General features: G+C 39.1%; 1 protein-coding gene across 18 annotated transcripts in view; it reads right to left on the bottom strand.

The window, feature by feature from the left end:
* CCDC88A (coiled-coil domain containing 88A) overlaps positions 1-12466 on the bottom strand; it is an 82033-nt gene that overhangs the window by 27871 nt on the left and 41696 nt on the right. For all 18 annotated transcript variants that reach the window (XM_061461690.1, XM_061461692.1, XM_061461694.1 and 15 more), the window contains 6 exons: positions 10250-10396; positions 9380-9524; positions 8694-8878; positions 6164-6301; positions 2253-3323; positions 1568-1695 (listed from right to left, as the gene is read on the bottom strand). In XM_061461690.1, the coding sequence (XP_061317674.1) occupies positions 1568-1695; positions 2253-3323; positions 6164-6301; positions 8694-8878; positions 9380-9524; positions 10250-10396 (1814 nt within the window). The remainder of the gene's footprint in view (positions 1-1567; positions 1696-2252; positions 3324-6163; positions 6302-8693; positions 8879-9379; positions 9525-10249; positions 10397-12466) is intronic.

Genomic DNA, 12466 nt, shown 5'->3' with positions numbered 1-12466 from the left:
CAACTTGTTTGTGTAATTCCCACACACAGATAACCTGGAAGCAAAGGAAGAAATGAAACGGGTCATGATATGTGCCAGAAGTATGTTGAAAGTTCATTTATGGATTGTAATTTAATGAAAGCTGGATGAAACTCCCCATTCCAGAGACATGCAACTCCAAATTTTCTTCCAAATTATACTTTATAGATCAAATGTTAACATCATTTGGTAGAACATCAAGGAAACACCAGTGTTATATGGCCCAATGTCACAAACCAGCTCACCTATGAGAAGTGAACCCACACCAGCTGATCTTTAGGAGTATGAGCACTAGCAAAGGACAAATGCTGTTGTCTGGAAAGGGGATGTAGCCTCATACATTTTTTCATGTAGTATAATCTACAAAAGCACCTTCACAGAACAACATTCTCTCCCTTTATGGGAGCACTCACTCCAACCACTTGGAATCTAGAATATGGGTTAGGAAAACCTTGCTCAATCTGGACTTCTTCATCTAAGCAGTTTAAGCTTCAACCCAGCTCAATGATTGTTCTTTGTCTGGTACATTCGTGCGACACAGTGATGCTTAAATCAGAAGAGATCTCACTAGTCAAGTTCTGGGGACTTTTCTTGACAGAACTTCTGGTCTGTGAGTTGATAAAGGTGGATGAAAGACACGAGCACAAAACAAGAGGTGGTAACAGATTCTTCATACAGGATCCTGGCACCACCCCAGCTACAGAGCACTGGCAGCAAGAAAGAGAAACTGATTTTGATTGGGTGGTGGGGGGGATATAGATACAGATATTTTGATGTAGAAGACCCAAAATCAATCTAAATGCTCATGACAATCAGTTATAATGACAGACCATGACAGCAGCTTTTCTTTTGTTCTTCAATAGCACAACTGAATAGCATCCCGAAATAAAGCTTGGCTAGAAGCCCATGCTAGTCTGCTCTTCTCCTGTCACAAGTTTTCCCTAAATCCCTGCAGGACAAGACAGAGCACAACATACAGCAGAAGAAACAGATGTCAGGATAGCAGCTGCTTTATAATGGCAGGTGTGGTAGAGTGATTGAGCCACTATGAAGTTTTGGAGACACTCAAGTACTGGACACTTCCCAACCAGTCTGAGTGGGAAAGCAGCTTCCTTTTGGTAGGAAGAATTAGAAGGAAACAGTGGAAGGAAAGAGTGAGACAGTTTAAGGTAACCACTGCGTGACAAAGTGTAAAGACCCTTTCTAGCAGTCAAGCAGTCAAGAAGGAAAAAGCCCACTTTGGTTCTATTATCTTTTACTGCCACTGCTCCTGCTGCTAACTTGAACATAAAGCATTTTAATTACACATTAGCTCTATGTACTGACAGACTTCAAGAAACAAAAAGTGCCAACTCTCTTTCAGAGACAGCTGAATGGAAGAGCACATCAACTACCTTATTATTTCAAAGAACAGCAAGTTCCAATTTGGGTCTATCAATGTGCTTTAAAAAAATCTCAAGAGTATGCACAAAACCAGTCTGTAGAACTACTTTATGAGTAAAAAAGAGCCTCGTTTCTGCCTGCTCCAGGTAGGCCCTGACATCCTCACCTGTCATCACTGCTCTGCTCATCATGCAAGAGGCGCTCCTTGTTTAAGCCTATTTTTTCAAGTTCGTGGGCCAGTTTTTCTAAATCATTGTTCATTTGTTGAGTCTTCAATTTCTCATTCACCAAGTCCTTGCACAGAGAAAGGTACAGTCAGAATTACCATGTAAATAAAACGATGCACTCTTAATCCTAGAAGGGCCGAGACGAGAGTCTTTTGCGGCTACATGACTTGAATAACTCAATGGTAACTCTCCTTCCCATTCAGCTAGACCAGACATCACACTGCAGCTACAGTATGACTTCACCCTAGGTGTTCACTCCCTTCCTTGCTGTAGGAGCTCCCTTTCCAACTTGGTTTTGAACATTACAGTGAAGAGAAAGGGTTTCAGCCAGAACCAATACTAACATGAAGCATCTGAACAACATTCATTTAACAAAGGCTCCGTGACAATCTGCAAGCAACCTTACAGAATTAAGTGTAATATGGTTCTATTATTCCATTTGATTATTATTATTGCATAAATTCTGATTGTCTAACACTTTCCTTACTGTACCCATTACGGATGCTATCAGTATACAGATTAAAGCACAGAAACTACAAAACACAAGATCTTTTTCAAACACACAGGTATCATTTCTTCACATATCAAACAGGTCGTGCCAGGAGGTAACTGATTTCTCTTTACCTCTCTTAAAGTGACAAGGGTTTTCTTATCAATGGTGGCTCTTTTCACGAGTTCCTTGTTTTCTTTTTCTAGTTCTTTCAGGCGCACACACGACTCTTTATATACAACTATTTCTTTAAATAGAGATTTATTTTCCCTTTCCAGGTTACTAATCTTGACATTGTTCTCTTCTAAAGTACTGTCTTTGATTTCTGCTTGTTGGCGAAGCCTCTTATTTTCCTTTTCTAGCTGTTTCTTATCCTTTTCCAGTTGAGAAGTCTCTTGCTCTAACAACTTATTCTCCTTTTCCAACTGCTCTAAGCGCTTACTGGAGATCTTCAACTCCTCCAAGTTCTTTTGCAGAGTCTGATTTTCAGACTCCAAATCCTGCAATTCACTTTCTAATTGCTGAATCTTCTTATTGCTGTTTTCAAGGGCTTTCTGTAGCCTTTGGTTTTCTGTGTCCAGGCCCTGGTAGCTGACTTCCAAGCGTTCCGTCTTCTTAAATGAGGCTTTCATCAGCTCCAGGCTTTTTTTAAGTTGCTCCTTTTCACTCTCCAGCTCCTTGTTTTCTAATTGTAACTGTGCCACTTTAATGCTTGTACACTTCAAGGATTCAATTGTTCTTCTTAACTCTAGATTTTCCTCATCAAGCTGCGAATTCTCCTTTTCTAAGGATTCTAACTGAAAAGTGAGGTTTTTCAGGCTATCCAAAGTCTTTTTCAGTTTCCTGGTTTCCATTTCCAGGTCTGAGTTTTCTTGTTCTAAGGCCTCAATCTTCTCACAAGTGATTTTTAAGGTAGTGATTTTCTTCTGTAATAGCTCATTTTCCTTCTCCAGACGATGCAGCTCATTCTCCAGTTCTTCTGCTCTCTCCCCTTTCTCTTTATAGTGCTCCAGTTCTTTCCTGACTTGTTTCTTCTCAAATTCAACCTTATTTAACTTACTGCTGGTCTCTTTAATGGACTCGTGAAGGATTTTATTTTCCTTTTCAATTTCTTTCATTCTGGCTTCAGCACTGATTTGGGAGCGTTGTCTTAGAGAAGCTACAGTTTGATTCAAGTGTTCATTTTCTTGTTCTAACAGCTTAATCTAATTTGGGTAGAAAAACAGTAAACTCTGGTGAGCAATATGCCAACAAGTAATTATTTCCATATATAAATGGAAAGCTACTAAGAGTAAATGATTCCACCATTTTTCTCTTTCATTTTAGGTTAAAACAAGAAATATCCTTTTACTCTATTTATTTGAATTAAAATATTTATTTGAAACTTATACACACTGTGTATGTACACAGGTGCAGGCTTGACAACAAAATAAGTCAAAGTGAATCTTCAAGTCTCTTCCTCTTGGCTATTAGTAGGTAACATAAAACCAAAACTAACATAAGCACAAAGCAAAACAAAGCTCAGTCTGCTTCTCAGCATCGTTTCAGTTTCATTGGTGTTTACCAGACTTGGATTATTTCTCTTCAACTCTAATTCCCAGAGATGTGTGGCCACAAAAAACAAACCTGCAGTCAAGTTCTGAACCAAACCTGACGTGGAGGGAGGTGTGAGAGCCACAAAAGCGCCTTTATTTCACTTGGAAAAAGTACTGTGGGATACGAGGGCATCCTGATCACAGCCAGTAACACTTGGGGAAGAAACACAGCAAAGTTCCATTAAGTTTTGAGTTAAAAAGAACCCTTGGACATGATGTTCCACAACAGCTTCCAGAGAAAGTAAATCATATTGGAACTGAATTATTTTCTTAAGCAACATATTCCCAGATCTACTACAAGGATAAAGGCTGAATTTATGTCTTCAGTTTCAGTATTTCAGTATTTCTTGACTCTTCCAGTTACTCCAAATCACTTGAAACTATTTGGGTATGTAACAACAGAGAGCAAAATCCAGCAATTTGTTTAGACCTATATTTAAAGAAACACTAATAACAAAGCATAAAGGATGCTTCAACAATAAACTGCTTGGGAGAGAAGCAGAAGTGCTGGTTGCTCTGAGAAACAGCCTGAGAAAATTATAGACTATTCTTTCATATTCAAGTCTGAATGTAACTATTAATTACAGGGTCTACGGCTCCATCCCAGCAATGACAAACTGTTTTGAAGCCATTAACTAGAAACTAATAAACACGTGTCTAAAACCACAACTTTCATACAATCACAGAATGGGTTGGGTTGGAAAGGACCTTGAGATCATCCAGTTCCAACCCCTGCCATGGGCAGGGACACCTTCCACTACAACAGCTTGTTCCAAGCCCCTGTGTCCAACCTGGGCTTGAACACTGCCAGGGATGGGGCAGCCACAGCTTCTCTGGGCACCCTGTGCCAGCGCCTCAGCACCCTCACAGGGAAGAGCTTCTGCTTATCTCTGACCTGAACTTCTCCTGTTTCAGTTTAACCCCATCACCCCTTGTCCTATCACTACATATCCCTAATGAAGAGTCCCTCTCCAGCATCCTTGTAGGCCCCCTTCAGACACTGGAAGGCAGCTCTGAGGTCTTCACGCAGTTTCTCTTCTATGTTACTGCACATGAACAATTCCTTTCCATCAACTCTGCCTCTAGAATCCAAACTAAACAAAAAATCATGATCAATGCATCCATAATGAAATCCAATAAACCTTGTAGAGTTGACTCCCAGAAGTTTCAGCACAGGATTTGTAAAAGACATGAAAGATGCTGCTAACCCATCACAGCTCCTAAGTATGTTGTTTTAAGCAGAAACAGTCCCACTGAAATGTCAGTCCTACTCCAACACGTTTACAACAATTTATGTACGGCTGAATTGGGACTTAGGACTTATTCCAGAAAGTCTTAGCTCTTTTCTCCCTGGAGTACACTTCTAATACAATGAATAAATCAACTTTTATAGCAATTAACACTTCTAAACAAGACAAGCTGGCTTATTTTCTTTAAAGTTATCCCTACTGTTCTCTTTAACTGAAAGTAAAGCTTCAATGCCAAGCTTTTTTTCCTTTCTTTCCTATGTCTGGAATTTTATTTACTGATTAAATTGGGCCTTTAAATCTATCAGGATCTTTGAAATACAACATTCTGTATTTCATAATGCTGTACTTTAAAAAGATGCTGATCTCATCAAGAAGGATCAGTGGAATGTATAAAAGGTAACTGCAGTTCTGATTCTGAAGGACTTGATTACTAAACATGGGGTTTCCAGAAGTTTCAGTAACTCTTGTGTCCTAATGACTGCCTTCCACAGGCCCCCTGAATTGCTCTGCAAAGCCCTTGAGAAGGCGTTAGCACCCATTAGACCCAGGAAAACCAGTGACATCCAGAAAACTCCCAAATACAGCTCAAATCTTTTATAAAGACCCAGTTTCTGGTGACCAAAAATACATTCTGCCATCCACCTATAAGCCACAGCTAGAAAACATTCCAGTATAGGGAATATTATGAAGCTGGGTATGAGGGATCCTACCCCAAACAAACAAGACTATGGGTGACACAGGAGGAACAGTCAGCAACAGAGCAGCTCTGCTACACTGGTCTGGTCCCTTTGAGGGACAGGCTGCTGTAATTCTCATTAGTACTCCAGCATTACTTCAAACACTGCCCAGCTGTCTGGAACCTGTTTTCCTCCATTGAGAGGTGCCTGGCTTACCTCCAAAGTTCCCAGTTTTCTGTTTTGGCTGAGCTACGCCCTCTAAGCAACCACAGCAAATGCACAGCCCACGAAAGCCACAGCAGCATTACGGAACACTAAGAGAGTTCTAAAACTAACAGTCAAGCCTCAGCTAAAAATGAGTCATGTCTCTCAGTGCCTGCAGGTCTCAGACAAGCTATTTTGCTGCAGATAGGTCCTTTTGGCAAGTCTGCTACATTGACAATCCCTGAATGCCTGTAAAAAAGCACAGGAAGAGAACAGTACAGCGCAATGCAGCATTAAGACTTTCAATTCTGCTACTCACTTGGCGCTCTGAGTTTTCTCGAAGTGCTTCAAGTGTCTTTTCAAGCTGTGCTTTTTCTTTCATCAAATCCTTACTCAGATTTTGACTGTTCTGAAGACTTTGTTTCTCTTGGCTAATTTCATTCTCTAGCTCTTCAAGCTAGGGAAAAAGAAACAAGCTTTTTACAGCGTACTTACACATGACAACAGCACTGCTCTGAGCTGGGCTGGAGGTACTCTTATAAAAACGAATAAAAAGGTTAAAGTTAAGAATAACATGGAATTTTCTATTCTTTATCTGAAACAATTCATCTCTTCTAGGAGTAAATTTCTTTCTGCCAGACTTTTCCCTGGCTCAGTCTGTATCTATAAAGTACTTTTGCATAAGAAAAACATCAGATTTTATTAGGCTCTGGATACCTCTCCAAGCATCTTTTTCTTTCTCTTAAAATTCCATTTTAGTGAGATTTGAACTGCTCCTCCAAGTCCCTTTTAACTGACAAGGGTTGAGTGTTTAATTTTACTTAACTCTTTCAAGAGATACTATGATGATTCCTTGGGAATTAAACACAGAGGTTTGCTCTGGCGAATGGTTCCAGCCTGCAAAGCTGCCAGACAACAAAACTGCTCATAAGTGAAAATAGACAAGTGTGATTTTTCTCTCAGGTATAAGTTGTAATTAGTCGCTTAAAAGCAACAGACACATTGTATTTTTAAAGAATCATCTGCTGGAAGGGTCATATGCTAACTCAAGTCCATTGATGCATTACCCGATCCTAGAGGAGTTCAGACATAACTCAGCTCCCAGGCAGGGGAACACATTTTGAAACAAGTTATCTGAATCATGCATTATATTGCTGCTAAAGAATACAGAGAAATAAAATCACAAAAGGTAGCAGAATGGAACTTGCAAAAAGCATGGCAACAATTAGGCTGGAACCTGAATAAAATCCTTCTCTTGAGATGAGAATACTAATGTTTGACCAGTCTTCTGCTTCCCTCTCCTTCTTCCCCTCAAACTCAGATGTTCCTGGTCCCTTGCTTAGCAGGCCAGTGCACATTTTATAGGGATATTGGCACTTTCACTGTTTTTTGCAAAGGAGAAGACAGAAGCAGACTATGTGTACAGGATTCAGAACACATTTTGTTCTACTTCAAGCTTTCTGCTGAATTGATCACCTTTCAGAACACTGTTTCTAGGGGCAAGTGAGGAAAAGGACACATTGCCAGACATCCAGAGTGGCAGGAACAGCGTCAGAAAATCACAAGAATCTACTATTGCTTGCTTCTATAGAATCAGAGAATGGTTTGGGTTGAAAAGGACCTTAAGATCACCCGGTTCCAACCCCCTACCATGGGCAGGGACATCTCACACTAAGCCATGTCACCCAAGACTCTGTCCAACCTGGCCTTGAACGCTACCAGGGATGGGGCAGCAACCACAGCTTCTCTGGGCAACCCATTCCAGTGCCTCAGCACCCTCACAATAAAGAACTTCTTCCTTATCTCCAACCTGAACTTCCCCTGTTTCAGTGTGAACCCATCACCCCTTGTCCTATCACTACAGTCTCTGATGAAGAGTTCCTCTCTAGCATCCTTGGAGCCCCCTTCAGACACTGGAAACTGTTCTGAGGTCTCCACGCAGCTTCTCCAGCTGAACAGCCCCAACTTTTCTTGTACATTATATACCTACATCTTATATATATATATATATATATATATATATATATATATATATTACATAATGTACCTCATATACCTATTCCCTCTTTTGCACACTCCTAGCTTCATTCCGGTACTGCGCAGAAACCCAAAGCATCACAGAGGCCGCTGCAAAACCCACCATGTTGTTAAGAAATCAGGAAAAGCACAGGAGCATGGAATACATGAGGGATTTCCTTCAATTTAGGATTTTTAATGATCTCTTTCCCACTCCAAGAATAGTCTAACATCTGAAATATTGCTGAAGAAAAAGCTATTTCATTTCACTCTGCTGTAATTAATTCCCATTTTTTATTCTCTATAAATATCACTAAATGACTCTACTTGATACAGATAATTTGGAGAGTAAAATATTGTAGATCAGCACAGATATATCTGACAAACTCCTCTAATTCACTTGCTCATCAGTTCCCTGGCCCATCTTCTCACTTTCCCAGTTATGAATGAGGATACATGACCAAGTTTTCCATTTAGCCTTATCACCCTTCACCCCTACGCACATAATTTCCCCTACTCAATAATTACAGAAATTAATATAAGGTTATCAAGTATCTTAAAATACTTTCATTACTTATCATGTCCCCAATATGTCAGTGATTTTTTCCCCAATGGTGTAACACCATTCTGAATAAAATGGTCACAGACTTACATCAATGAAAAACCTTACCCAGAAAACACAAAAACCTCTGAGGTGGTTTTCTTTTTTTACCATAAACTTACAAACACTATTCAGGCTCCATTAATACTTTACCTAAACCAACAGCAATTCATAAAACAGCAAGCAGCATCAAGTAACTCATACACAGTTCAAACCAGGCACTGATTATTACCTTTTTGCTAAGTCTTTGGTTTTCTTTTTCCATTTTCAGGATCCTTGAGCTACTGCCTTCTACTGAACCCACTGCACTTTGTAGTTCTTCCACTGTCTTCAGCAAACTTTGGTTTTCCATTTCCAACTTCAGTAACCTGCTTGATGTCAGTTCATTCACTTCATGACCAAGTGATTTCTGTGGCACTGTAAGAGAAAAACGCCATTAAAAAAAAGATTACTTATTACCTCGAATTCTTGGGACTTTTCAGTTTTAGGCTTAGGGGGCTGAAGCTTTTAACAGTCCTCCAATGCACTCTTGGTGAATAGGGCTAGTCAGGATTAATGACCCACCCTCCTCACCCAACAGTTAACACTGTAGATGCATGAACAGAAATGTTCTACTCATCCTGATGCTCTTCATTACAGCAGAGATTTGTCTCCTGCAACTGAGGATATATCTCTACATTTCCACAAATAATTTGTCTGGATCCAATGAATGACCAAGCACGCTGTGTTGGAAGGTTCAAAACTCTTGCCATAGCTACCTCTGCAAACAATTACTCTGAAAAGCCTTAAAAAGTCTTTTTTAACTTGGAGAATAGTAAAGCAAGATAACTTAAGATCTGTGCTGCAGAATCCAGGACCTTAAATGAGCTTCCAAGTTTTCTATTTTATCTATGAAGTTGCAAGCATTACTAGGTTTACCTTCAGAAAGTTCAGTAGTCCTATTTATCTGTTCAAGTTCCCAGCCAAGATGCAATGATTCATCCATACTTTGTTTCTGGGCCATTTCTAGAGTCATATTTTCCTCCATGAGTTCCTCAATCTTCTTCCTGTCCATATCACGCTCCTTAAAAGGTATTTCACATGTAACATTAAAAAAAGGATGTCTCAACACACACAGAGTATTTTAGTATCAAGAATGCCACAGAGAAAAGCAAAAGTGCATTTTCTGGTGTCCTGACACACAGGGAGTGAAAAAGTATGGAGAACTTGCAACTAGCAGAGAAAATTACACAGAGAAGAACCTCTATTTAGCAGAACCTATGGCAATGATTACTTGTTTCTTTTTCAAAGTTCACTTCTCTGCAACTATCAGCAAAGAAAGCATACAAAGTATACATGATAATGTATTTATTATAATATGTAATATATCAAATTGATGTTATATATTAGCATATTTACTTTTTGGAGTAGAACTGGTTAAACCCAGAAATCATTTTGGGAATAACCTTCTGATAAATATGTCACTATACTGCCAGCATTTGAAATCTGAATAACCTCTTGCATCCAAGTATTTAAGTGACAACACACTATCTTCACATAAAAAACCAATGGATCCTGTCATATTTACTAATGAGTCTCTGTAACTCTTATCATCATATTTTAGCTATTACGCACTGTCTTGCCTTTAGGAAGATACTGCTTTTGCAATTTTTCCTTCTCTATAAATTGTTATAGTAAATCAAGACATTCCTTCCTCCTCTCTCCCACTATTGGGACTGGAAGTTCCTTCTATTAAAAATGGATATGAAATTCAATGCGTATCAGTTGTCTCTGCCATCCTCCACTTACCATCTCCATATCATGTAATTTAGCTTTTAACTGTAGATTCTCTTTTTCTAACTCGTGTAATTTATCAGAACGGGCTCGGGTCCCCTCTAACTGGTCTTCCAACATTGTCTTTGTTTCTAGCAACACTTGATTGTCTTCCTTTAACTCCTGCAGGAATTAAGCAACAAGAAAAAACTCACAACAGAAGTATTTCCTTTCCACACAAACGCTGATACACATCATAACTGATAACTAGCCTTAGAAAGCTTGCGCTAATGCTGTAAGATTTATTTGGAAGCTGTAGCAGACTATTTAAATAAAGCCCCCATATTTAAAGCAATTTTACATAACTAACTTATGAAATCTTCATTAAAAGTAAATTTTACATAATTTAAGAGAAATTAAATAGTCCCTAAAGCACACAGGAATAAGTAAGGTGTTCATCAATCAAACCATAAGTATGTCTGTGATTTGAGATGTGATCTGGAAAGATGTATTGCACATATATGGACTACAGCTAAGCAAAAGACTGACATCAAATATAAATTACAGGTGTCAGGCTCAAACAAACAGAATTACTTCACACACCACTGAACTGAATTGTGGAGCTTGTTGCTACATTATTGTGTAGATGTAAAAGGCTTACATGTATGAGAGTTAAGTTACCTAACTCGTGCAAGAGAAGGGCAGAAAGCCCCAAAGTACCACCTCTGAGCGTGATTTTCCTAAGCTGGAGGCTGGAGAGCACAACAGGAAAGCACCATCAAGTGCTTGCCCTTTCCTTTTATTCTCCTCTAAGCATCTGCTATTGGCCACTGTCAAAGACTGGAGGTGGATGGAGATACTCCTTCTCAGTCCCTAATTTATCTTATCACACTGAACTCCTTAGTCTTTGATTTGCAGGCTATGGAGGATAAAACTTGAGAGTAATTTTTCTGTAGGCCATAAATCAGCTTTACAACTTACTTAAGCCCAAAGTCAGGACATGATGCTGAAATGCAACCGTGTTCTTAAAATACAACCACAATCAAAGGTCCCAAACGGCTTTGATTTATGTACATAGAGGATTTTTTAAATGACATCTGATGAAAATAATATTGGGTAAAAACATATAGCTGGCAATTTTACTCATGATCTAAAGACAACTTTTCACACTTCAGCTGCAAACTCTGAAATAAAGATCAGTGAATAGAACACATAAATATTTATCCTTCATACTCCTCCCTACACAAATATTAACTTATAATTATTATTATGAAGCAAACCCAACTAATTAACATCTGTCTCCATTCAAGCATGCTTGAAAAATCAGAGCTTAAAAGCTGTGAAACATGTAAACAAATTTTAGGGGGTTTTTACAGTTTCGACATGTTTTCAGTGATTTCAAATCCTGTACACTACTCTCTTTTCCTTTACTGGGTTTTTTAAACATATGCATTCAGTCCCTCTTACAACAGTAGTAGATACAATCACGACTTAGAAAGTCATTCATGCAAGATGGTTTTCAAGTAGCTCCTACACAAAGGTGTTCTAAGATGCATTATTAAGCTCATGCTAATGCTTACCACTCAAGAGTACCTGATTTTCCAACAGCCCCAGGTACGCTAAACTACTGCATCATGTAGGTAACAGCCAACAAACTTTGAGGAAATTTGGGAACATAAATCACAGCACTGGACCTTTATCACTGAGCTCGTGCTGAATAGCAACATCTTGTTTAAAGTATGTCGAGCACTGAGAAAAGATCCACAGCTGGAATGTGGTTCCCAGCCCGTGTTTTTAAGTGGTGTGTGAGGGCAGGTTTGGAGCCTCCTAAGAATGGATGCTTCAGTGACAGCTACTGAGGTATGTATTTGGTATATCTTGAGAAAGCTTCTTCCAATTTCATCAGATCATTTCACATTACATAGTAAGATGGTAAAATTAATGTCCACAAACAAGGCTAAGAACAGGTCATCTTGAAAATGCTAAAAGCCTTGGGAACCATGACATTTTAACAACCTCAAACAACATCTTGACCTGCACCATGCACCCATCTCTCAGTACACTCCATTGTTAGCTTTTTTTACACTGCAGTTCCCTTGGAAAAACTCTCCATCTAATTTTCCATAAAAAACAAGTAATTCCCATGTTGCTTGGTATGCTTTATTTCTCAATAAAGCCACTAGAAATTTTAGATGAAGGATCTACATTGAACATCAAAAATATTTGGGTTTTGCTTTGCAGTCTTCCCCTTCT

Source organism: Pezoporus flaviventris, unplaced genomic scaffold (genome assembly GCF_033815535.1).
Source record: "Pezoporus flaviventris isolate CSIRO_AGI_PZ_B2104156 unplaced genomic scaffold, CSIRO_AGI_Pfla_v1 ptg000031l, whole genome shotgun sequence".
NCBI classification, from domain to species: domain Eukaryota; kingdom Metazoa; phylum Chordata; class Aves; order Psittaciformes; family Psittacidae; genus Pezoporus; species Pezoporus flaviventris.
The sequence above is the reverse complement of the archived record's forward strand: the minus strand, read 5'-3'. Positions and strand labels throughout refer to the sequence as shown.